The sequence below is a fragment of the Triturus cristatus genome, chromosome 1_2 (assembly GCF_964204655.1).
Source record: "Triturus cristatus chromosome 1_2, aTriCri1.1, whole genome shotgun sequence".
Classification (NCBI taxonomy): Eukaryota; Metazoa; Chordata; class Amphibia; order Caudata; family Salamandridae; genus Triturus; species Triturus cristatus.
Genome location: NC_140580.1, coordinates 927,735,262 through 927,760,560, shown reverse-complemented (window position 1 = coordinate 927,760,560; position 25,299 = coordinate 927,735,262). Strand labels below are relative to the sequence as shown.

At 47.6% G+C, this 25,299-nt stretch overlaps 1 protein-coding gene across 9 annotated transcripts in view; it reads left to right on the top strand.

Moving 5' to 3' along the window:
- Nucleotides 1-1,068: 1,068 nt before the first annotated feature.
- CASZ1 (castor zinc finger 1) overlaps nt 1,069-25,299 on the top strand; it is a 220,049-nt gene continuing 195,818 nt past the window's right edge. For 7 of the 9 annotated variants that reach the window (XM_085609857.1, XM_085609856.1, XM_085609853.1 and 4 more), the window contains exon 1: nt 1,069-1,304. In XM_085609857.1, the coding sequence (XP_085465983.1) occupies nt 1,256-1,304 (49 nt within the window). In that variant the 5' untranslated portion in view covers nt 1,069-1,255. Of the gene's footprint in view, nt 1,305-13,706; nt 13,927-25,299 lie in introns of those variants that run through there. The other 2 variants (XM_085609855.1, XM_085609850.1) reach the window with 2 other exon arrangements.

The window sequence follows — 25,299 nt, the reverse complement described above, 5'->3', positions numbered from 1 at the left end:
GCTCTCAGAGCTCTCCTCTATGCTTTCTGAGCTTTCATTTCTTCTCTATGCTCACTACACTCTCTGAGCTCTCCTGTATGCTCGCTGTGCTCTCTTTGCTCTCCTTTCTTCTCTATGCTCTCTGTACTCTCTTTGCTATTGTCCCAGTCTCCTCTCTGCTCTCGGTACTCTCTCTGTTGTGGCCTCATAGCTCTCCTCTCTTCTCTTTGCACCCTTTGCTCTCAGAGCACTCTTCTCTATGCTCTCTCTGCTCTCAGAGCTCTCCTCTCGTCTATGCTCTCTGAGCTCTCCTCTCTATGCACGCTCTCTTATCCGAGAGCTCTCGTCTATGCTCTCTGAGCTCTCCTCTCTATGCACGCTCTCTTCTCCGAGAGCTCTCGTCTCTTCTCTATGCTTTCTGTGCTCTCTTTGCTCTGGTTTCATAACTCTCTTCTTTATGCTCTCTGTACTCTCTGTGCTCTCAGAGCACCCCTCTCTTCTCTCTGTACCCTCTCTGCTCTGGTGTAAGAGCTCCCCCTCCCTTCTCTGTGTGCTCTTTCTGTCTGCTGTCTCTGCCCTCAAAGCTCATCTCTCTCTATTCTCTTTGAACTGTCTCTGCTCTGAGGCGGTCTGACCTGGTTTCTTCTCTCGTAGATGCCCCCTGCCCTGCCTGTGGTCTCAGGGTCCCTGCGCTCCGTATCTGATCTGTCTTCCCGAGTCTCCTAGCTTCTCCAAACTCCTTGCACTGCCTCTGATGTATCTGCTCTCTCCCCCTTCCCTCTGCTCTCTCCTCGGTGTCGCAGTCTCCGCTCTCTCCCCCGTGTCCCTGTGTCCGCTTCCAGTGTCTGTTCTCCCCGCCCCAGTGTCCCTGTCGCCGCTCTCTCCCGCGGTGTCCTTGCCTTCGCTCCCCGCTTCCTCCCTAGCCCTGTCCCAGGCTCCGCGCGGAGTCCCTCCGTAGCGTTGTGTTGTGCTCAGCCTCCTCCCTCGGACACTCCTTCTGCCCCTCCTTTTGTCAGTTCCCTCCTGGCCCCGCCCCCTCTCCGCCCCGCCCCATGCTTCCGCCCCTTCCTCCTCTCTCCTCCCCTCTCCGGGCTGGGAGAGGCTCTGAGTGCACCGGCTGATCCTTCACCTGCTGCGGCCGGAGAGGGGGGTTTCTGCCTGCTCCCTGCCCCCTGCCTGTCCCGTTGCCCCCGCCCTCACCCCCCCGGGATGACCTCGGGCTCCGCAGAAACTTCTTTTTGGGGACAAATCGGCTGCGATCGGAGGACCGAGTACTATGAAAGTTGATTACCTAAGCGAGCTGGGCTTCGGACTCTCTGACTATGGTGAGTACCGCTTCCATCCTCGGCGCTGCTGGGGCCCGGATGCGCCCGTCCTGTCCTGTGGTCTACTGTATGATGTGTTATTTGTGAGTGTGCGGCTGGCAGCCCCGCTCCCGCACTTGTGTTCCTATAGACTCTGCCAGAAGTTAGAGTGCCTGACCTTTGGCCCCAGGGGCCCCTGCTCTGTCCAGCAACCACATCTTCCACCCCCAAAGAGCGGACTTTGGCGCCTGGCTTATTGGGGTTTTGTCATAAAGTAGTTCATTTATTCTGAATAGTGTACGGATGCGAGCGCCGACTCTAGGACGAGGAACGGCGGTTGTTTACGGGGCCCTGTCGCACCTCCTGTATCCCCGGGGCCCCACACTGTGCTGTAATCCATGACTTCTGCGATACGCCGTGGTTTCATGTAAAATACAGGAAGGTGGCAACCCGGTTTGATCTCTTGTAATCGGATGGGTGGGAACGCGGGCTAAGGGACCCCAGAAACCCCTTTATTCCAAGAAGATCCGGGGTTTGCATGAGTTAAAGCTCCCTTATAGAGCGACAGGACGGCGGTGAATCCTGTCTCCTGAGGGGGTAATACTTAAAACTTCAAACTTTCGTATGGGAGTCTGCGGGGCGGGTGAGTGCAGGGTACAGGGAGGGTGTTGTCGTAGGTGACAGGTCCGGGGTCACCGAGCTCCTGATGGGTATGGGATCTGCTAGGCACAGGCCAGGAGGGCGACGGAGGCACGTCTCGGAAGCCGAGGGGTGCAGCCTTGAAGCTGAGGCTGCCGGGTGCAGGCAGAAGGGCAGACGCGCACAGGACCGAGAGAGAGGCTGAGAACAGCAGGAAAGGGCCCCGAGAGGTGGAGGGCAGACTGCGCACCTCGGGCCGCTGCGAAGGTGCCCTTCAGAAGCGGCACTGGCGACCGAACTGCGGGGCAATCCCTCGCACTTTTTTTTTTCTTCAGTGCTCGCGGGGAAGTTGTGGGGGCGCAGAGAACCCCTTTCTTCCCGGCGGGCAGGCCCGGTGCACTTGTGCACCCGGCCGGCAGGTTACTGTGGTAATGACTGTGTTTATGGCCGTGCAGCGAAGGTGACGGGGCAGAGACTGAGAGCCAAGCTGCTGTCGAGGGGGCACTGAGGGGTCAGTTCGAGAGACAGCCCACGAGAGTCAAGTGAGAGCTCAAAGCAGAAGCGAGACATCCCGTTAGAGTGACAGGATGCACGGCTTCGAGACAGGGCTGTTTTTAAAACAGACGATCAGAGTTTGAAGAGACAAGCAACGAAAAAGTTCATGCGGCTATTAACATGTCTCGAGGGAATTAGAGCGACATGGAGGCTGGGACTCAGATGGTGAGAGACAGGGTAACGGAGGACAGGAGACGGGTCATGAAGGAAGGAAGAGACCTCAATAACGTCAGCAGGTAGGAGGCATTCCTGGATCACAGGGGGGGGGGGGAGGGAGTGGCAGAAGATGGACAGTGATGTCTGTACGTTGTGACCCCCAGCGAGGGACTGTGGCCAGGAGACTCGCACATTGATTGAGATTAAAAGAAGGAGTAATTGAGTCGGGGCGACCCAAACAGTGGCCGAGGACAGGAGACAGGCCTTGAGGTGGGGCAGGGGTGACTTGTTGTCAGAAGACAGGAGACAAGTCGGAATGGGGGTAAGAGAGAATCAGTGACGGGGGCGGGGGTGCAAAGGATGTGCTGCGGTCACTCAGGAGGTGCCAGAGTCCCTCAGGTGGCTTTCGATGATGGGACTAATTATTGGGGCACTTTAGGCGTCTGTTGACTTTAGGTGCAGGGCACTGGAGGCGGATTTTTTGTGTCTTCTGTTGGCATTTAGTGACGGGAACTGAAAGGGGCTCCTGGGTCCCTCTGATGGCTGTCCACGGTGGGCACTTGTTCCTGTCGGGTGGTTTCCTACGGAGTGCTAGTACGGTTCATTTGATGTTCGTAGGTAGTTTTCGGTGTCTGGGGCATTGCGGGGACGCGCGGGCTGCTTTGGGCTGTTTTTGATGCTTACAGGCGCTCGGGCGGCTCGTATTCTTTTGGGTGGTTTTGGTGTGGGCGGGCACCTAGGGTGGGTGCTTCCAAATTCCTGCTGAGTAGTTTCGGTGGCGAGCGGCACTTCCATCCTGTTGGGTGGCTTGCGGTGCCAGTTCCTCGTTTCCTCGTCCGGCTCGCCTGGTTTCTGTAATAAACATTAAGGAATGTCCTGTATTTGGGACACGCATAGTTCTGCTCATTACACGCCGGGATGAGGGAGGCGGTTTGATCTGGGGGTGCGAATGATGTCCCAGCTTTTCTTTGGACAGTGGGCATAATTTCCGGCATAGGGCTGTGGGTGAGAGGGCCTGCTTGTCCTGGGGGCAGGTTGTGTGGTAGAGGGCCTAACTTTCCAGGGGCAAACCCCGGATTGCTGTGGAAGGGGACCTGTCTGTCCTGGGGACGGAAGTCTTTGGCGAGTGTCTGTCCTGGCGACAGGCGGCATCAGTGAGAATCAGTATGTACTAGGGTAGGTGGTCGGGACATATTTTGCGTTTGAGAGTCTTTCTGGCCTGTAGCAGCGTGAAGTGGGTCTGTGGCTGCCTTCCCCTGTCACACGGGGCTTTGAGTGAGCGCCTGCCTGGGGAGCATGAGGGCGAGGGACTGCATGTGCTGGAGACAGGCGGGTGAGGGCCTATGTTTATGGGGACAGGCACGGGGAGGGCCTGCACTTTGTGTGGCGTCAGGGACTATGTGTGAGGCCCTCGCTAGTCTGTTCTCAGTCAGGCGACTGTGGGTGAGTGCCAGCCTGCTCTGAGGGGCAGCATACTGTGAGTGCCAGCCTGTTCTGAGGGGCAGCATACTGTGAGTGCCAGCCTGTTCTGAGGGGCAGCATACTGTGGGTGAGTGCCAGCCTGTTCTGAGGGGCAGCATACTGTGAGTGCCAGACTGTTCTGAGGGGGGGGGCATACTGTGGGTGAGTGCCAGCCTGTTCTGAGGAACAGCATACTGTGGGTGAGTGCCAGCCTGTCCTGAGGGGCAGCATACTGTCGGTGAGTACCAGCCTGTTCTGAGGGGCAGCATACTGTGAGTGCCAGCCTGATCTGAGGGGGCCATACTGTGGGTGAGTGCCAGCCTGTCCTCAGTCAGGCGACTGTGGGTGAGTGCCAGCCTGTTCCCAGGGGCAGCACACTGTGGGCGAGCATGCATTTTCCGTGACGGCAGTGAGGGCCTCGCATTTCATTTTTGGGAGACGGGGCTCCGAATGAGTGCCCGCCTGCATGTTGTGAGTGAGCACTATCTCCCCATGGCGACAGAGGCCCTTAGTGAGGCCCGCCCTCGCTCTTTAAATCCGAAAGGCAAGAGGGAGCGAGTGAGTGTCCCGTGGGCCAGCATGTTGCTGCTGAGGTTATAGCTACCAGGAGGGCAGGGGCTGTGGTCGAGGCCCTCGCCTGTCTATTCTGGAAGTCGGCAGGTAGTGTCTGTCTGTCCACAGCATGGTGTGGTTGTGTCTGCCAGGAGGCTGCAGACCCTCCTGTCTGTCATGGTGGAAGGGGCCTGTGCACGGCGGTCTGTCCAGGGCAGAAGGAAGAGCGAGGGACGGTCTGCCCTGGAGGCTCTTCCTGGGGATCTCAATCGGTTTGTCTCTCCATTGGGCTGTCTCTTTCGAGCACATGCACCTACGTTTCCCTGGTGATCTCTGTTGACACCCAGGGGACAACTGACACTCTGTGTCAGCCTGAGAGCGGCAGATCTGTCCAGGCCAATGCTTGTGCCTCCCGCGCTACATGGGTGCCCGTCCGCGGCGAGCCTCGCCCAGCTTCACCCGTCAGGTGTCTTTGGGTTTTGCAAGGGAGAGGCCCTGTATGACGCTTTTAAAGGGTTCCTCCCTGCGCAGCGAACGAAGAGTTAAGAGGTTCGCAGTGCCAGGACGGGAGCCTCCCCACAGAGGATCAGATCACAACTTACACACGCGTGTGAGCCGCACTTCGAGCCAAGATGTGTTTTTTTTCTTTTAATGGTAGGCCTCCGGGTTTCTGAAGCATGCGCCCTCTGCTGGTGAATCGTGGAATAAGTAGAGCTTACATTTCTTGCGGACTGTAGGCCACGCAGGCTGCAGAGTGCGGTACTCACTCTGCTAAACATCCTAGTACTTTAGTATCCGCACACATTTACTCCCGCCCAGCCTAAGAGCTGTCCTTGGCTGGACATTCGGCCTGCAGGAGTAGCGGGCACCAGTCATGGGCATTGTGGCATACCCACATAATACGCAATATTCGAAAGCGTCATTGGATTATGGCTACAGAACAATCGGATTTACTGTGGCCACAGACACTATGGCTCAGTGCTTAAGTGCGTTGACATAGGTAGGGGGTTTCTCAAACACCAGTGGCCAAACAAGCGTAAATACGCATCCTTTCCAAGAGGCGTGGGCTTTGTAAGTAAGAGCGTAGGTTAAGACAGCTGTACTGAAATCCCGTGCTCAGAAAGTGTGCCACTTAACCTGTTTGGGTGCTTCTGTTGCTTTGTTGTTGTTATTGCATCTAACCTATCGAACTAAACCAAGCCAGACTGATTGGCTTTGCCAACTCCCAGGAGCAGTATCAAATAAATTAGTAACAGCAATTATTTTGTGTGTGAATAATTAGATGGCAAATGTTACAATTCTGAAACTATGGGATTGAATCAAACATTAGTAGGGTTTGTGGGGGGGTAGTGGTCTTCCGAGTGTCCTAAATAGTCCCACTCGCTCTTTTCCCCATTTTCTTACACAGTCTCTACATTTGTTAGACACCTACACTCTTTTTCACCCCACAGCTTTCTTACATCCTCTATCTGCTTCTCATGCGTCATCTTTTCTCTTCAGTGCAGCCTTTTCACTCTTTCTTCCTATCCTCCATTACACCACCCCCACACAATCCTCCCACTTAAAAGCTGACACTCCCTCGTCATCAGAGGTATAGGGAGACCTCTAGGCTATACAGAGTAATCCGGGTATTTGGAGAACCTTTCCATAAACTGAGTCCTTGTCCAAGCTCCATTCAATTGATCCTAGACAAGAACTCATGAAGGAGAAAGAAGCTTCTTGAGGAACAAGAACTAGAACAAGATAGAATCTAGTGTGCCAAAGAGTACCCAGGGTGTTCCTGATGATCTGTCTTCCGAGGAGGGGAGTCAATGTCCATGGGCTACACAGAAATACATGGAGATCTGCTAGAGCCCTCCTGCCCCCATCAACTTAGACTATAGTACGCCCATGAACTGATCCTCCAAGGCCAATAAATGGCCACATCTTAAGAAAGAAGACTTTTCAGAAAATTCTGTGCCACATTTGCATTGAAGTGCATGAGGGACTACTATCGAAAAATAGTCCCATCTGTCCACCCACGTTTGCTGCTAACTGTACGGCTCATGCTGATGTGCTAACAGTGCATGTATTACAATATTAAACTCAGATCTATTGGGATTACCCCTGCTTGTTTGTTTTTATTACCCTAGCTGTGTATTTGTACGCAAATGTCATAACATGCTCGAATGCTAATATTAATCACGAGCAATCAAAGATCTTGTTATATTCACGGACCCTACAGAGTAATTAGAGGTATGCAGAGATCCTTAGACACTATAGAGTAACCAAGGTGTAGTGAAATTCAGAGGCATTATAGGATACTCGGAGGTATGCTGAGATGCACAAACTCTGCAGAGTAATAAAGACGGTGTGTGATCCACGGACTTTACAGTCATTGGAGATCCTGTGAGACTAATGTAAACGACATAGCACTCAAAGCTTTGTGAGGTCCATAGACACTACAGAGTAATTGGAGGGCCTGTGAGATTCATGGACCCTAAAGTGTAATCAGATCAATAGATCCATGACACTACAGAGTAATTAAGGTATTGTCAGATCCACACCTACTATTGAGTAATCATATTATAGGAAGGTCCATGGGCTCTACAAATTAATCTGAGGTATCTTGAGGTCCACGAGGCTATAGGTTGACCGAAGGTATTGTAAGATTCACTGATGCTCTGCTGCGTAATCTGAAACATCCTGCGATTCACTGACTCTACAGAGTAATTCATGCACTGTGAAATCCATGGACACTAGGCACTGTGTTATCCACATACACTACATATTACTCAAATACTTCGTGAGAGCTTTGGGTGTTAGGTAAAGATCCAGGGTCGTTCAAGAGTAATCGAGAACATCATGGGATTAAAACATAATACACAGTCATTTCTTGTATCAAGAAGTGAAAAGTCACGGCTTGGAGTAACTCTAGTAATCTAGGGTACATGAGGTGGAGTATTCGGAGTCTTGTGTATGGCATGGCACTTGAGTAACAAGGAGATGCAGTTGTTTTGAGTGAGGGAGATCTTAAGTATGACATTGTATCGGCACACACTGTTAACGCTTGCTTTTTGTTTGCCAAGGTATACCCACAAACTATAGTGTAGTCCAGGCAAAGGAAAGTCCATGCACAGTTAGCAGAGAAGTGAATAGTTTGGATGAACATAGGTACTCAGCGGTAACTCTACCAAAACTTGCCAAAGTGAAGAGCAGTAACCTGAAATGTATATAAGCTGAAGCTGTGCGCCCTTTGTGGGTGTTACAACACCTCAACAGACTATGCATTGATTAAAATTGTGAGTAATATGACAAACAAAGCAAGCTTGTCTGAGCCTGGGTGTGGCGATCAAAGGGCGACAGATTACCAAAGGCTGGTAAGAACGCAATTTCTGAACTGGGGCAAGTCATTTGAGGGCCCCACCACTGCAGGCTTGTTTCTTTAATAGGATTCTTGCGTATTGATGTACCTCTGCTTTTCGTCTGCTGCCGGAATCTCGTCTCTGAGAACAGAGTTGTGTAGAGTGATAGATGAAGATGGTAGCCAAAGCCATCTCTGGTGCTTATGAGACCATGTTCCGCCTTGCAGAACTAAAGAACACACCAGCTTCTGTAGCTTCTGGGGGTCTTCAGACAAACATGGGCAAAGGCAGTTTTTGTAATCCAAGTGAAGTGAAAGCCACTGAGACCCGGAGTCCATCTCTCTTTGGCACTTACCCAGTCTAATAAGACAGAGAAGCAATTGTTTGTTTTAGGTCTAATAAATGGTAGGAAGTGTTACTGAACGGTTTTAAAGCACCACCAGAAGAAACATGTCACTCAGCTAGTCACCAGCACATGGTATTAAGCACACAGATGAGACATATTTCTTTAGTGCTTACTTCTTATTAACTGAAGTGGGCACTGATAGAGGTCAGAATGGAGAATAATGAACAGCTTTAATTTTGCTGAATGGTAAAATTGCTGACAGATCTCCATTTCAACCAGTTTATCTGGTGCAAATTCCTCCAGGTAACTCCAGTAGGGACTTGTGCTTAGGAATAGCATGGATATCTGTGCAATTGGCTCTGAAATTTGGTGCAAATTGTGTTGTAAGCCGATTCATGGTTCATGCCAGAACTGTGAATGAGCTCCAGAGGAGACCAAAATCCTTCCGAAGGACTTGATCAGAGACCGAGCTCCCTCTCAAATGCTTTAAATTAGACCAACTCCCTTCAAAGAGTTCTAGAGGTGATTAGAGTGGGGAGCTTAGTGCCACCGGACAGAGTCAATTTTGCACAATTAAAACTTGCAATGATGTAAGAATTTTATTGAAGGTTGGCAAGCACTTCATTCCTTTGCCCCAGGACTGCCTGTCCCGCAGGTTTATTAAGGCACTACTTTCTTTAAGGGAAGGAGGGAATAGTCAAATATTTGGACTCACTGATTACTCACATGCCTGACTGGGAGTGGATGACAAGTTAAACACTGGTTGGATGCAGGTTGACAGGAGATACTAGGCCTTGGATGACCTGGATTTAGAGAAATTTGTTAATGGGCGTGAGAACGTCGAGGATGTCATGTATGCACTTTCTGCTCGAGTCCTGCTTGTCTGCATAAGTCCTTGTGCTGAAGGTAGGCTTCGGAAGCAGTCACTTGCGTGGAAGGATGGGCCAATGATTACAGTTGGTTGGTACTGTCGGTTTGGTCATTGATCAGTCTTTTATCCATTCAGAATGAAATGCATCATCATTGACTTCAATACGTGCAGGGCAAACATGGGATAGACCTGCGGCACAGCACTTGTGTACTGTTAGTGTTTTTCTCCAGACCCTGTGCTTTGTAAGGAACCTCTACCAGTGTCGGTGTTAAAACCACATGTTCTATGTTCTTCCTGTTGAGCAGAAATAATAAACACTAGGGAACTTATGTTACAACACATTTCTCCAGAGATACAAAATGCAGAAACATTTTGATAGGTCTGGCCCCAGGAGTGCACTGGTTAGCTCCGACTCCCTTTATTTCATTCACTTTTCCAGTGGTGCACGTGGTTTATTCATAGGAGGTGGGGTATATGTTGGTTTCTAGTACAGGTTATCACAGGTTACTGGGTCAGTATAGGTCAATGTTCAAGAAGAGGTTTGTTTAAAGGAAGCATACTTATTTTGTTTACAATTCTAGAACATTACCAAATGTACAATACCTTTTATCATGTGCAAACCTTTTTAATGCACACCCACGTTAATAGAGCAGTTAACTTGGTGCTCAGTGGTGAAAACTAGAAGTGTCTTGTCCTTAAGGTTTCCCAGTAATGACTCCAGATCGTTTCACCGTGGCATAACTTAACCAAGATGGCTGCCATAAAATGCATGGGAATTTTGTTGTTGTTGAAGATAGTCAAAGGGCCAATGTTACTATGGGGGTGGGCACAGTAGCATGAGATGGCAGGCGGGCTCGCACAATGTAACACTGATCTGACTGTAGCTCTCCGAAGCACATTCACAATTACATCATTTCAGTATATAGACATTCCCATAAGAACATATTTAAGAACCAAGTAAGAAGGGACATTGTACAACACCCTAAAGTCAAGATTGCACTGAGTGCTTAGGAGTGACCTCGGGCACGTCACCCATGAAAACTGAGCATTTGATAGGAAATCAGACTACAAGTCCTATTAAAACCTGGATGACACTGAGCCATGAAGCTGCAGAGGTGGAATCAAGCACTCGGCTAGAGTTCAGATAAAAGATGCGCCCAGCTCACGTCTACCCATTTTAAAGTCAGCATCAGTAAAGTATGCAGGGGACCGAATGATTAGGCAGTGACCAGAAGCCAGTGATAGGCATGTGCAGTGCTCCCTCTCATGCTATGTCCTTCGCTGCCCCAGCAAGATGGGGAACCATGCCCATGCCCATGCCAAAACAGCAATGGTGGCTGACAAGGGAAGCCATTCCTGCATTTTGTGGATCAGTTGTTAGGAGTAAAGGAAGAAGACCCCCGACCTCGGGGAATTCAGGAGACCTTCTGCTCCCTTTCCGCCAGTTCTTTACAGCTGAATCAATTGTCTGTCTTCAGAAATAAAAGCTGCTGATGTCGTCCTAACTCACCAGGCCCTGAGATGACAGCGAATTTACATTTTTTAATTAAATGAGCAGCTTTTTTATGGGGCAGGGTCATGCGAGGGAGGTGTTTGTGTACTGGAGATGAGACTTTAGAAACACTTCTCACCATGGGTAACAGAGGGCAATGAAGATCACGACAAGCCACCCTGCCTCCGCTGATTTCTCAGAAACTGTGGCAGTTTTCACCAAAATGGAGAAAATGGTTTTGGCTCCAGGAGAGCTATCATTGACTGACCTCCAATGCGAACTCATGCTCTCCGTAACTTGTGCCTTTCGGGTTTTGCACATGAGTGAATTCTCTACATGATGGGCACTGATCTGTGTTGAACAGTAGGGAATTTGACAATAGAAAGGGTAGGTCGGTTCTTTTGATCTTGGGCAGAAGGGAAACATGGGCATTATTGTTGTCATTTCACCTCACTCTCCAAAGCCCTGGATTTGTTCCGTGCAAAGATTACGCAGAACTTCCTTAGTTTAATAGACTGCCCCCTAGCCGCTGTGGTCGAGCAGTCAATGCTTCCGAGGAGGAGTTGGTCTATAGTTCGTCTCTGATACAGTTTAGCGCAGGTTGTCACAGTCAGTGAAGACCCAATGGCCAGACAGATACATGCCTTTGATAAGGAATCCATGTTTAATTATATTATAATTGCATTTAATCCAGCTTTAAGACACAAATTTAGTAGCAGAACGATTAAACTAAAACAAGACTAAAATACATGCGTAGCATTTAGGTTCACTCGGATACGACTGAAAACAAATGACAACCCAGTGTAAATTTAAGCGACCAAACACAACCCAATGCAAGCAAAAAGTACATAACTTTGTGAGCACCTGGAAGGGCTTGGGTCTGTGTTCTTGTTAGTTTTTGTTCCATGATAGCAGTCAGTGGATCAGTTATACCTATAGGTCTCAATTAGGCCTAGTGTTGGAGTGTGAGTAGTTCAAAAGGTTTGGCTACTGCTGAGTAGTTTAGTTCCAAAAGTCCAGTAGGAGGGCACCATTGGGGGGGGGGGGTGGACAGATTTTGACTGGCAACTGTGCTTTTGCGACAGGATGCAGCTAACGGGTCGTAATGACAACCAGTGCCCTGATGTCTCCCTTAGATCCGAATTATCAGGTAGGGCTGCCCGATAGAAACAAATATTGTTAAAACCAATTGGTCTGGCATTGGCAAACTTTTGCAATGGTTATATGAAATTTTTTTTTTTATTGTAAGTGTATGCCACAAACATAAGAAGAAGAAAAAAGCAAACACATAGTCACCTAAACACGGAAGTTCTACGTTTGTAATAAAAAAAAGTTTAAATTAAAATAATTAACTATTGTATCTACAAAGAATGGGTAGGTCCTCGGAGGCAGGTGTACATGCATCACAAAAATATGGCTCTCATTAGCTCAAAGAAACTGTGTTGTTGGATGTGAATTACACAAAAATACCAAAAAATGTAAAAAAATAAATAAATGTAAAAAAAGAAGTTTAATACTGGGAAGAAAAATGTATTGGGAAAAGTAAAGTATTGCCTTTCTATCTCTGGCACTTAAATCCATTAGTATTTACGTGTTGTGCACCTGTGATCATGAAAATGTCATAACTAACAGTGTAAAAGACCCATTGCCCTATGCTGTGGGTTGGAGCAATATGTGAGTGATAGTTTAACTGCCCAATGGATGTAGGTGGCTGACTGAAACCCCCTCTATGTATGTATTTTCTTACCTAAGATGCTTTGGGTCACAGGGAGTTGGTGAGACAGTTGAAGTTGTCTCTCGGCCTGATCTTTATGTATATGTATGCATGTGCGATGTGGTATTCGTATAGCACAAAACACGACAAAAGAAAGCTGAGCACTGTACAAGCCCAAAGACAAGGATACCGTCGAGAGGTGATTGATGGGGTCGCTGGCTTCTGGCAGTTGTAGTGAAGAGGTACTTCTTCCTGATGTAGTGTTCTTTAAAGAGATGTGTTTCATGGTTTCCTAAATTGGAGCGGAGTTGGGGCGGTCCTGGTGGGTACAGGAATGTTGCTTCTGATTTTGGGTGCATACATGGAGAAGGCCTGTTGCCATGTTTTCATCTCCATCACGCTTGGCTCTTTTTGAGTGGCGCAAGTTGCTGGAGTTTTCATGGCCATCACTTCGAAATGGGGCAATCGAGTTTTGAAGTATTTTTGGTCTATCAGGAGCTCACTAGCTACAAGCCATGGAATTGTATGAAAACGTCTACAGGGGGGAAAATCGGGAACCACAAACAAAACAAAATTACATTAGTGGTCTTTAGAATGCAGGAGCCACAGTCCCAGGTAACCCCGTGACAAAAGTGTGTTGTACTTGGTAGAATAGGGGGTCAAGTGTGCAATGCAGGATGAGGAGGCCTTATGTGTTGTGTAGGAATTAGAGGCCTAGAGCATGGCGTGGAAGAGCCTAGGAGAAGGGATCTGCTGGGCTGTGTAGACGGGAGGGGGTGGGGGGGGGGGGTCTGGTCTCTAGTGTAGGAAGAGTAGCCCTGGTGTGATCTGCCTGGAGAGGGTGGTGATGCCTGGAGTGCTGTTTTAGAGGAGGAACGCTGGGGTGCTGTGCCACTGCTGTGTGCTATCCATGTAGGAAAGTGCTTCATGGCCCCAGATCGGAGTCGTGAGCGCTATATAAATGTTTCAATGGATACGATAAAATGAAGCGGAAGGGGTTTTGTGTGTTGTGTTGTAGTGAGAGTCCTCCTGGTAAACTTTGAAGAGTAGGAGGCGGTGGTCTGCTGTGTAGGGAGAGAAAGGAGGCTGGTGTGCAGCGTTCCAAGTGGAGCCTTGTGTTGGGCAGTCGGAACTGGCATTCCCTTCTCTCGGTGCATTTAGTTCTTTGAACAAATGTCGTAAAGTCTCTACTTTGGAACCTGAAGGCTCGATGATGGACAGGGACAGGCGATGGTGTGGACGGAGAGCGCGTGTCCTGAAAATGTTCTAATTTTGGGTTTGAACTCGGCCTGTGACGCTTTGCCGGGATGTGCGGCCCCGGCACGAAGCAGCTCTCCCCAATGCCTCGCCGTGGGACAGCGCGCCGGCTAGCAGGGGTCCTGGCCCACGAACCCCGGGTTCTCCGACAGGTGGCCTGCTGAGGGCCGGGGTTCAGGAGTGACCCCTTCCTCCAGGCTGGGCTCACAACGCGTCCTCCGAGAGAAGACCGCCCAGAAACCAGGAGGGCTGTGAGGTACATTTGCTTTTCTCGAGCTGCCCCCACCCTCATTCGGTCACTCTGCGTCAACAGCTGCCTCTACACCGCAGAGCCTCGGGCACTGCTGCCTTCCGCTCCTGTGCCCCTCGCCAAAAGCAAGTGGTGCTTATTCAGCCCTCCCCGAGGGTCTGCGTGGGACACGGTCCAAAACGAGAGTTTAGGGCAAGATGTTGTGCTGGTTCTGAGCAGTAGCTTCCGAGGTCAGACTATACAGATTAGCGGGCAGTCATAATCCTGGCCTCTCTAATTATGCGGCAGGGAGCACCCAACAATGCTTCAAAATCCTGCGTAGTTTTTGATCGTATCACTGCACTATTTTGTAGTTTTTAAACATGCTGGTAGTGTCCAGGCAGACAGTTCATCTCATTGGCACCAGTCTAACGACCAAATACAGAAATAAGCGACTGAAAGATGCCAGTTAACCTTTGCTAAGGGTATTCCACTGCTTGCCGCGTTTTTAGTAACCTTTGATCCGATTGAGCTCTTATAATTTTTTTGTTAAAGTCTGCAAGGTATGCATCGGATGATGGCTCATGTGGCAAATGCATCAAATCCATAATTATGCAAAAAAAAAGCACTGGCCACAAAATCGCATAATTCAAGTCGCCCTGGTCATAATGTACACTTTTGTTATTATATTCCTGTTTTCCAGCTTAGCCCTTAGCGGATCAGAAGGGCTTATGTTTCTTATTCCCATGAAGGGTCCTCCTCGGAGGGCTGGAACAGGAAGCCTTGAAGGGGTTTCGTTCATGGTGCTTTCTGTTTGGAGCTTCTCTAGCAACATCGAAGACATAGCGCCCTTCTTTACTCATGTTGTGCACGTCAGTGTAGGTCCATGAAAGTGTTCGAGTGCTAGAAATGCAGCACTTGGAAGTAGGGATTATGGTCTAGGCACTAGCTGGGCATCAAGTGTGCGGTCAGTGGACTACCAGTATGTAAGGACGGCGGCAACAGGTTTATACCTGATCACCCACCTCCAAAAAGTTGGCATATTGCTGTTTTGTCAGAAGGACACAGTGATTCAGGTCTTAGTCCTCTCTGGTACATATCAGTAAGTTAGCCAGCTGCTGCTGTAACAATTCACTGATCATACAGTCAGACGTAAACCCAGTACTGGAAGCATGGCGCCTTACCTGAAGATATTAATCTTCATAGCCCAGTTCATGTACAGAACTCTATATCTCACACATGCCCAGAACCACAGGAGAAGGGCATAGACATGTGCAGATCCTCAAGTGCATGGCAGAGAGGCTATTGAGGAGTTTTGGGAGGGGGGCACCCTCACTGAAAGTGGCTGAAGGAGATTGGGTGAACCTTAGTCACATCCCGTCAGACAGCTTCATCTGGTCTCAGAGAGCCACATGTGTGTTGGGGTCCTGCTTCTGGGTTTGGACTGCACACTAGACAGAATAATGAGGGAGCCTGGTCATGGTGATATTTCTTTTGACAGTCCTCCTTTTAACACCGATGTGTATGGGTTGGCTATTTCTTGTAGTCCCCTTTTCATCCTGGAGCATATTTAATTTCATTCCTGTTCAGGCCTATCGTGACTTAAGTGTATTTGTAAAGAGGGGAACACATTCGGAATCAGTGCGAGCAGGTTGGTGACACCCAGACTATATTAATCTGCAGTCCTTGCCAATTAGGACATCAGCTGGCAGCATTCTCCGCCTGGCCAGCTCAGCTTCCTCTTAATCCATCCCTCAATACATAGAAGTTCTCTGATGTGGCTGAGATGTGGTGTATGTGCTTTACAACACCCACAAACAACAAATAAAATATCACAATGGTATACTTGACTCGTGTAAGTGTAGCCCTCTTTATGTAGATGTGGGCGATGCATAAGATATCGGATCCATAATTATGTACATATTCTGGGTTTTGCTTAATCCTTTTATTCCCTGGGGCAGGTGAATTCATGAGAGTGGGGTGACCTGAGAAACCAGGGCGCTCCTGTCGTAGCCACAGCTTCAAGACAATCCTAGGTAGAGTTGTGCACTACACATCATTTGGAGCCACCCTACACTCAAGGAGACCAATTGCAGGTCCTCTCCTTTGAGATAACATATTTTGACATAGCCCAGCTTCTTTTACACCTGAGTCGCTAAACGCCTGTGCATAGCAGCCTTCCTGTAACCCCAACATCATAGCGGGCACTTCAAGCTTTTTATTCAAGTCAAGGAGCTTTGTTTGGAATTTGAGCCATTGATAAAGGGTTATTTTTACGACTCTCTCGCTGGTACAACTGTATTGGCAGACAGGTTGTATATTCAAGCCCAAAACCAGACACCAGAAAAAACAATTCTTTACCTGATCAAACAGGATGCTGGCATTCTCCCCAGAGGGAACAACGGCTACGTGTCAGGGTTATTGTGGGTTCAGGATATGGTAGGAATACATTTCTTGAGTCTTTCATACATTAATGCAATCTTACCGCACTCTGATGGGAGGAAGGAATATCTAGTTATGGGGGGTGGGCTGCATGGATTTTACCTAGTGTGACAGCAAAGTGTTCCAAACCCATCTTCAGCGGTACAGCAAAATGGATGTACCTCAAAGCAGAATAGACTGCTACTAAACAGGCCGTCTCCCCACGTGCTGGCAAGGCAAGGGCGAGATCTCTCCATGAGATTAGAGTGGGACACTTGGGATTTACCCCCAATCCTCCCACCCCGCCCAAGCTATTTGGAGCATGGAGTTTGGCTAGCATAAACTTAGAGGTGACTCCTGTTTGTTAACAGTTTGTTATTTGTTTTTAAACCCCAGAGGAGCACACCAAGGACTTGCAGATCGGCATTTTAGTTATTTGAAAGTGTTATGGTAACATCCTTACATAGATACACCAAATTAGCAGGATACCCATATGGAATAAGTTACACACATACACCTAAGTGCCAATCAGTTTCGTAGTCGGTGGCTACCCTGAAAATCTGACATGGAACACCCCTTGCTGACCAGAGTTGAACCCATCAGCTCTATACTCTGCTAAAGTAGCACACTTGCACCATGCTGCCTGTTAAAGTAGCGCTCTATCTGCCCAATGCCCATTAAAGTAGAATGATAACTCTCCCAGAGCTCATAATAAATAGCACTCTAAGTAGTGGAACACAAAATAGTGCAAAATACGTTATTGGTGCCAGCAGTCAATCAAGTATTACCAAGGTGAGTACATGGAGTGGTACATAAATTAGAGCTTTATATGTTGGTTTTCCAAGCTACTTTCTCCAGAGTGGTGAGTTTTTCTGTTTGCCTCTTCAGATTGCATGCTGAGACATTCTTTGTAATACTTTCCGAAACCGATAGCTTGCTTCTGTTGTAGTAAATTCAATGACGTAATCAAGGCTTATATGACAGTGGTATTTGCACAGCCAGTGTGTAAGGAAAATATTGAAAAGTTTATTCAGTTCCGCCTGGGAGTCACTCTCTGAACGCGAGTGGTATCTTGAAAGTCCGGCTGCATTCCCAAAGACTTTTGGGATATGTCCCCAGGGCGCTGATTTGTGGAATCCTCACCAGAGGTTAATAATGTTTAGTTGAAAAACGCTCAAAAAATACTCTTATTCAGGTTGTTGTTGATAATTTGCTATATTGTTAATTTCACAACATAACATATTTCCGTAGTCAAAACAACTACAATTCCCAGCATGCAGGTTGTTTTATGGTTCCATCATCCTGATGCATTTCGGCCAGCAATGGCCTTCGTCAGTAATATGAACATTGGGAATGCAGCCAGGTAATCAAGGCTTACTCAGTGGAGGTGGTGCGAAAATAAAACAAAACACATTCACAATCGCGCTGAAAGCTCAGTGTCATGTCAGAGAGATGTCTTTATAAAGGAATCAAACCTGAGCACAACCGTGCAGATGAATGTCTAGCATATATGGTTCCAAATTTACCCCAAGCAGGCTTAACGTAGTACAATGTACACTAAAACAATATGGTGGCTACTTTCTATACTTTGAGACTGTGTGTCTCTGTAAGGCAGGCTCCACGATTACTGAGAAGTACTCTAAATTTCGCTAATTGCTGCCGTGTTAGCGCACAGTGCATCTTAAGAGTGTCAGGCAGGTGTATCCCAGGATTTTTCTCGACATTTTAAGATAACTCGGTAGCTTCACTACTGTTGTGGTGTTTTGGCCCAAGACTTTAAATAAAATGCAATAACAATTTCTTGATATCAAAGACTTCTAAGATCTATGGTTGAACACTTTTCTGTGTAAAAAGGGGCAACAGATCCTCTCTTTACTCCTAATTGGAGAAACTGACCAATATTTTGCATCCAGCTCATGGAGAGGATTTTTTTCTGATCTAATTTGGGTACTGGGACCTCACGGTGAGGCAGGTTTAATGGTAATGTGTCTCAGATCAGGTCACTTGCTGTCAAAAGCTTCCTGTGCATTGTGGTCCTGAAGTCCCAAAGGACTCGCTTTTAAGGTTAGAGCTTTTTAGGAACTCAAATAGCTATATCTAGAGATCGAGCAGTCACAGTTGAGACAGTATTTCATTGTTTGGTCCCTAATTGTGTGGTACATATTTTGGAGGCTCCAAGTGCGAAAGGGGTTCTTGAGCTCTTCAAAAAGGGCTAAATATCAGTGGCGGTAGCTGCCTATCTTCAGTGGTAGTTTGGCAGTGGGAGGAGGGCAGGGGTTTGGGGGGGGGGTTAAAACAATAAAAAATAAAAGACACACCTGCCTCTCTGCTGATGGCCACCTCGCTGCTCCTTTCGTAGCCGTCGGGCCAGAAGGGGATGAGCCCTCAGGGCTCAGGCTCCACACCCAATCCAAACGCTGCTCTCACACGAGAGCAGCAGCAGGATTGGTCTGAGCGGCTCAGTCAGTGCTTTGGAGCCTGTGCCTTTTCTCCAACCGGGCTGTTGGAGAAACATAAGTGAGCATGTGAGCTTGGCTGGCCAATACAAAAATGCTCTAGAAGTTCGCGGACGTCTAGTACAGCGGCGGCCAGAGCCCTAGATGAAAGATCTTCACTATCCTAGAGATGTACTGCACGCCTTGTAATCTGGTGCTGTGTGCATTCTTTTTGTCATTGGCTGTGCTCTACCTGTTAAGGATTGTTTGCGGTGCTGCCCTGCACTTAATTAGTTCCCTACAAGGCAGGCTGCCACTTCAGCTCCTTGTTGTAAATCTTATATAAGAGAGGGAAGTGTTCACTCCTGCTGCTGAGCTGTACCTTTTTTGTGTTACAGAATCTTGTGCAGCTCCTGTGCCGTGTTTTTGCATTTGTTTGTATCTATATGTGTGTGTTTATAGCATAAGGACTGGGCGAGTCCTTATTTTGATGGCAAAGCCAGGCTGAACAAGCCCTACGAGTGAGTGTCTGTGGAAAGCCCAGACTTTGCCCATGCCAACGATGCAACTGTTCTCTGTCTTGGGGGGGGGGGGGGGGGGAGGTCGTGCACTCTTGCAGTTGCACCTGTTCTGTGGGTGGGTCAGACGAGCCATATTGCGGTTTCTGCACAGTAAATGCTTTGTGGATAGAAGAGCTCTCCGTTTCGTAACCTATCAATAGGGCATTTTTTTTAAACCAGAAATGCATTCACAGCTCAAATATTCAACAAAAATACCTGTAAACCTTTTTTTTCGTCAAGAGTGCTGTGGAAGTTGTTGTAAATCTGGTTTATCTGGAAAGTTTGTGTCACCTCAGCACAGAGCTGGCACCGGTCCTCTCCTATGGTAGGCCAGGCAAGGCGGGGTGCACTTGTTTTGGCAAGCTCCATGCATCTCGGGACGATTATTTCTTGCGGCTTTTTTGTTTGTTTTTTTTTTTCTTGTTTTATTTCAGAACATTTTGTACTAAAAGATGAACCCTTTGTGCTTTTCGGTAATTGCATCTGGAAACTCCCAGATAGTGTGCCATGGTCGCTCACTTGCTGTGAGGTGTCGGGAGCAGGACCTGCCTCATAGGGAAAACACCATCTCCTCGCCCTTTGACTTATGGGGGGTCCCAAATCCTCACACATCGTACCCCGGTGGTCCTATCAAGGGGTGCAAAGGTGCATCCTAAATTCCAAGTCACAGCAGGACAGTGTCGGAGAGACACCTCTGCTAAGGTCTTATCTGCAGGCTGGCACAGGAAGTTGGTGAGAGTTTTTGTCCCTCAGTGCAGGCCTGAGATGTAGGCGATTTCCCTTAGATCTCCACAAGCTTGAGCTGGAGGTCTTCTTGACCACGCATCTCTTCAGGCATGCAATGCTAGTGTGTGTGTCCCTGCATCTCCACCACCCTGAGTGTGGATCTCTGTGTACACCCTTCTCTCCAGGCACACCCTTCCATCTCGGAAGGCTAAACATGTTCGTGTGTGGATCTGTACCTCTGGAAGGCTGTTTGTCTCTTTTGGTGTTAGGTGTTGATCTGTGCTTGCTCATTTGTCATTTACCTAAGATGTTGATATGTGTGTCAGATCAATGAGGCGTGAGATGTTGTTCTTTGACACCTATTTATTTATTTAGGGGCAGCCAGTGAGCATGTGTTGTAAAATCATCGATAGAAAAGGGTGGGATAATTAATGAAAATTGTGAAATAAATGATCGCAAATTGTATCCTAAGTATTTCCTTGGTCAATGCACAGATAATACAAATTTGATTTGCTGCTAATTTAGTAAAGTAGTTTGTCTGGACCTACATATGGGATGAGTCTGACAGCCTTTAGCACCCCCACCCGTTTAATAAACAAAAATACTGAACCTCTGACGGTCTACACACAGTGACAAGATCATGTTTTGGTACCTCAAGAAATTGCTACAGGCTGTTGACTACTCACAAACTTTCTCCCAAACAAATCTAAAGACATTAAAGCTCAAATGTCAGTCCTACTGTAGCATCTTTCGATGTAGGGCTTTGTCTGTGCGAGGGGCCTGACATCTGTGCAAGGCATCTTGTGTACATGGGTGTATTGTGCAGGACTTTTTGTGTGTGCAGTGTGGTGTACATGCAAGGTATGTGGCTGAGCAGGCATCTTCTTGTGCCTTTTGGGACTTCATCTTTGCGTGGTTCTTCTTCTGTGCATATATAGCATCTCTGTGCGAGGTGCCTTTTGTCTGTGAAGATCTTCTGTCTGTGTGGGGCTTCTTCTGTCTGTTCAAGGTGCATTCTATCTGTTTAGGGCTCCTTTTGTCAGTTTAGGGCTTCTTCAGCCTATATGCAGTAAGTTCTGTCTGTTTGAGGTGTGTTCTGTCTATGTGAGGTTTCTGTCTTTTAATGGAGCCTTCCTTCTGTGTACGTCTTCTGTCTGAGTGGGGCATCTTATCTCTGTTCATGGTGTGTTCTGCCTCTGTAGGGCTTCTTCTGTCTTCATTGGGCTACTTCTGTATGTTCATAGTACGTTCTGTCTCTACCAGGCTTCTATTGACTGTTTGGGTGTGTTCTGTATGTGGCTTTCTTTACTTATATGCAGCATCTTCTGTCTGTATGAGAAGCATTCTGTTTGTGTGAGATGTCTTCTGTCCGTTTAGGTCATCTTCTGTCTCTGGGTCTTCTTCTGTCTCTGTTTTGTCTTTGGTCTGTGCATTGCTTTCTGTCTGTTTAGGGTACCTTTTGTCTTTATAGGTTTTCTGTCTGTGTGGAACCCCTTCAGTCTCTACGAGGCTTCTTCTCTCTGTGCAGGGCCTCTTCTAAATGTGCGTGTCTAATTAAGTCTGTGATAGGTATTTTATGGTTAGATGAAGAGTCTTGTGTCCATGCATGATTTTTAGGTTTAAATCTTTTTTATTGAAAGAACATCTACAATGGCATCAGCACTTAGCACCTACAACCCAGCGGGCCTGCTGATTACTGCACAAAGATATCAGCATGGCAACGCACCGTCGAAGTCAAAGCAGACAGTTCATACTTTAACACAGCATGCCGCCTACAACCCATCCGGGCCGGCCGCGTCTCAAACGGGGAGGAATGGGAAAACCTATCCATTTGCTGCTGATGCTAAAAGACCACCCCTGAGGTGCGAAACATTGTATGAAGAAAGGCATGCATGATTTTTAGGTCTGACCTGCCAGATTATGCAAGGTGTCTGGTTGCCCAAGACCTTTTGAGGGCGTACCAAGAATTTTCAGTGGGGCTACGGCCTTCCCATTGCTTACAGTTGGCTTACTTTATTGTCACTCTTGTGTGCTTGCTTCTTATTCAGTGGCTTGCCTTCCTTTAATTGTGTCGTCCCTCTCCGCCTTCAGCATAGCCTCTTTGGGTTGGCTGACTTGTATCCTTCCACTACTCAATTTTTTGGGAACCCTTTTTCTTTTTGGTTAAGTTCTCCATTAGAGTGCATGTGTTTTACAGCTCTCTCCCTTGTGTGCTTCTTCCCCACCAAATATCCGCACATGCTCTTTCCCTCGTGTGCTGCTTGCTCTCCGTCTCCTGTGTTTCTTCCCTGACAACCTCTCCAGGCGGCATGCTCTGTGTTGCTCTCTCCCTCATGTGATCCTCCTCTCACTTCTGTGGTGCTCTCTTGTGTGCTGCTTTCCCCCTCCTCCTTCAATACAGCTTTATTTGATCTCCCCTGCCCACTCCCTGCTGCTTTGCTCCATCTTCCACCCACACTCACTCCTCTTTACCCCGCCCATTCTACTGCCGGATTTTTTTTTAGGTCGAGCCTAGAGCAGCGCATGTGCTGCTTGCTTGACTTTTAGTAAGGGGGTTTTCAAAGTGCTACCCCACGCTTTGGCTGGCCTAGCGCTTGCGTTCACGCGAGCGTGCACGCACGCAGACGTCATCTGTCTTTTCTCCGTCACGGGTAATTAAGTGCATCGCGATCGCGATCTCTTTAACTTTCGACGCCCGCATGGCCAATGCTTTTCGCGCGCGCTTGTTTATTTTATAATTCTATTAAGTTTTCTCCCTTCTCGGTCAATGCTTTTCACGCGCGCTTGTTTTTTAATGCATCTAAAAAATATTCAAATGCTCAATGGCATTGTAGGGACTGGTTACATTTTGCAGAACTCAGCATAAATATGTTCACTGTATTTTCAATATCATCAGATATTATAATAACCCATATAAAGAAAATATGCGTGTGCAACACATGCCTTAACTGTACACGTTGTATACCGTAACTGGTGAATTTCAATGGTTTTTTGCATTCGAATCAGAACCTTAAAACTATTTTTTTTTTATTAATAAGAGAGGCTTTTTTCCATTATCTGTTGCAAGCTGCACAGGGCCTTTGGCTGAACATAGCGGTGGTTTGTCACAGGGCCCTGCCTGCCGCCTTCACCCGATGCCCCCAGCCCACGCTGGTGCCAATCACTGAATGCTGAACGCAGCAGGGATTATCCACAGGGCTTTGCCCAACCCACTCCAAGCAGCCTCTCTCCCCCCCTCCAACTGCGCACGTCCTTTTGCTCTGTGCACTGCGGGTCCTTTTCTATACTTTATTATTTTTGTTTTTCATTTTTTTCTTTAAATTGTTTTAATATTTTGTGCAAAAAAATGAAAATGTAATTAGCTTTGTTATCACTTCCGCAAACTGGTGCCTTTTTTAGAGGCTAAAAATGGCAACGGAATTGCGATTTTCTTAAAATGTTACCGTGGTAAACTTGAATTTTTTTTTCCTAGAGTATTTTGGATCTTCATTTTCCTCCGAGTGCCCCATCCCCACCAGGTGCAGAGTGATACGTTTTCCACAGTGCGAAAGTCACTTTTTATTGATTTTAAAAAAGCACAATCACCTTGTGGAGGCAGGTTCAGTTGTGAAGCACCAACATTATTATCTGCTGAGGTTTTTATGAAATCTTTGGACTGTTTCTACTCCCACCAGCCTCCGAACTAACTAGTCATGGTCAGTAAACGAGTCCTGGAAACGCATCAACCCGACCTGCTTGCTTTTTTTGGGCTATCTATGACTGAAACTTGTGACCTCTCAGACTACTCAATAAGTAGGGTGGTCCCCTTCCAGCACTTTACACATACTACGGTGCCAGTTTCTGAAATGAACCTTCCAGCCAACTAGGGTTGCCACCTGAACTGTTTTTAATTGTGGGGCCAGTATTATGTCATAGCCTGGTCAAAAAATTTGAAAATCGCCTAAAGCCAGTATTATTTTCTCCCTTATAACTAAGTTCTTCCTCTTATCAATACATACCTTAAACAGTAAATATAAGAAAAAAGCCCTTCAAAATGTGTAATAGAGCTGCCTAATAATCCCTTCCTGATAAAGTAAAAAAAACAAATATAGAATGTCCATATTAACAAGCATTGGCATAGCCAATAGGTTTCGCCTTTCAGACCTTATAAGTATTTAGTTTTGCAGCACAATATCCTTGGTGCAACAACATCAGCTGTTGCATGGCTAAACCTTGTACCTTATAAGTGTTCAGCCATGCAGCAGTTGATGTTGTTGCACCAAGGATATTGTGCTGCATAACTAAATACTTATAAGGTCCCAAAAGCGAGACCTATTGGCAATGCCAATGCATGTTCTATATATTTTGCTGGGGCAGGCAGCAAATTGCTAACTGCCCCTCTGCCTTAAAAAGCGCTAGTTAAATGGTAATTTTTTTTTTTACGATTGATGTTTGATGTGTAGGTATTAAAAAGGTGCCCGCATCATTATATATTTGCACTCCAACAAAATGACACGGTCACCAGCAACATGCTTTTTTTCCTTTTATTTTCTTTGTGTCCGATGCTGCACAGTATAATCAAAAAATATTTTTGCTGATGTTGGCACCTTCGGCAAGCAGCATTGTTAAAGTCAATAGGTCTAAAATGTGAGGCCTGTTGGCTTTGCCAGCACTTGTTTTCGCTGCCACTTCATTGGGACTGGCTCGTTGGGTGCTGTTCAAGGCTTCTCCGTCCGAGGGCCAATTTCTGTAAAGTGCTGAGGTGCAACCCCGCGAGCCTGACCTTGCCCATGTTTTGTTTGTCATGAGCCTGGCAGGGTGCCGCTTTCCCGTCAGGGCGCAGGGCGTGGTGCCTGGCACAGAGTGCACACCGAAGCTTTGTGCGTGTGCGCAGATAACGTTCCGAAAGTCACAAACTTTCCTTGAGATCGGAGTCTGCTCTGCCCCAGACTTTGCCCACGGTCCGACAGGTGGCACAAACACTCCCTTGCCCCTCCCCGGGGCAGACGTCTGCGGGGCTTTGCACGGCCAGCCTCCATGCCAGGCAAGTGTGCACTGCTAACAGTTGCTGTATACACAAATGACTACACGGGGCGCACATTTGTTTTGCAAGGGCGACCTGTTTAATCATTTCATTCTCATGTGGACATTTATTCGTTTCGTTTCCACGGTTACAGGAACCATTAAGTGGTAGAGAGCAATAAGGCAGCAGAGTCAAACAGGTAATAAAAAAATTAAGGCCGTTTTAGGCCCAGAGAGAGCGTGCAGGAAGCGAAGCA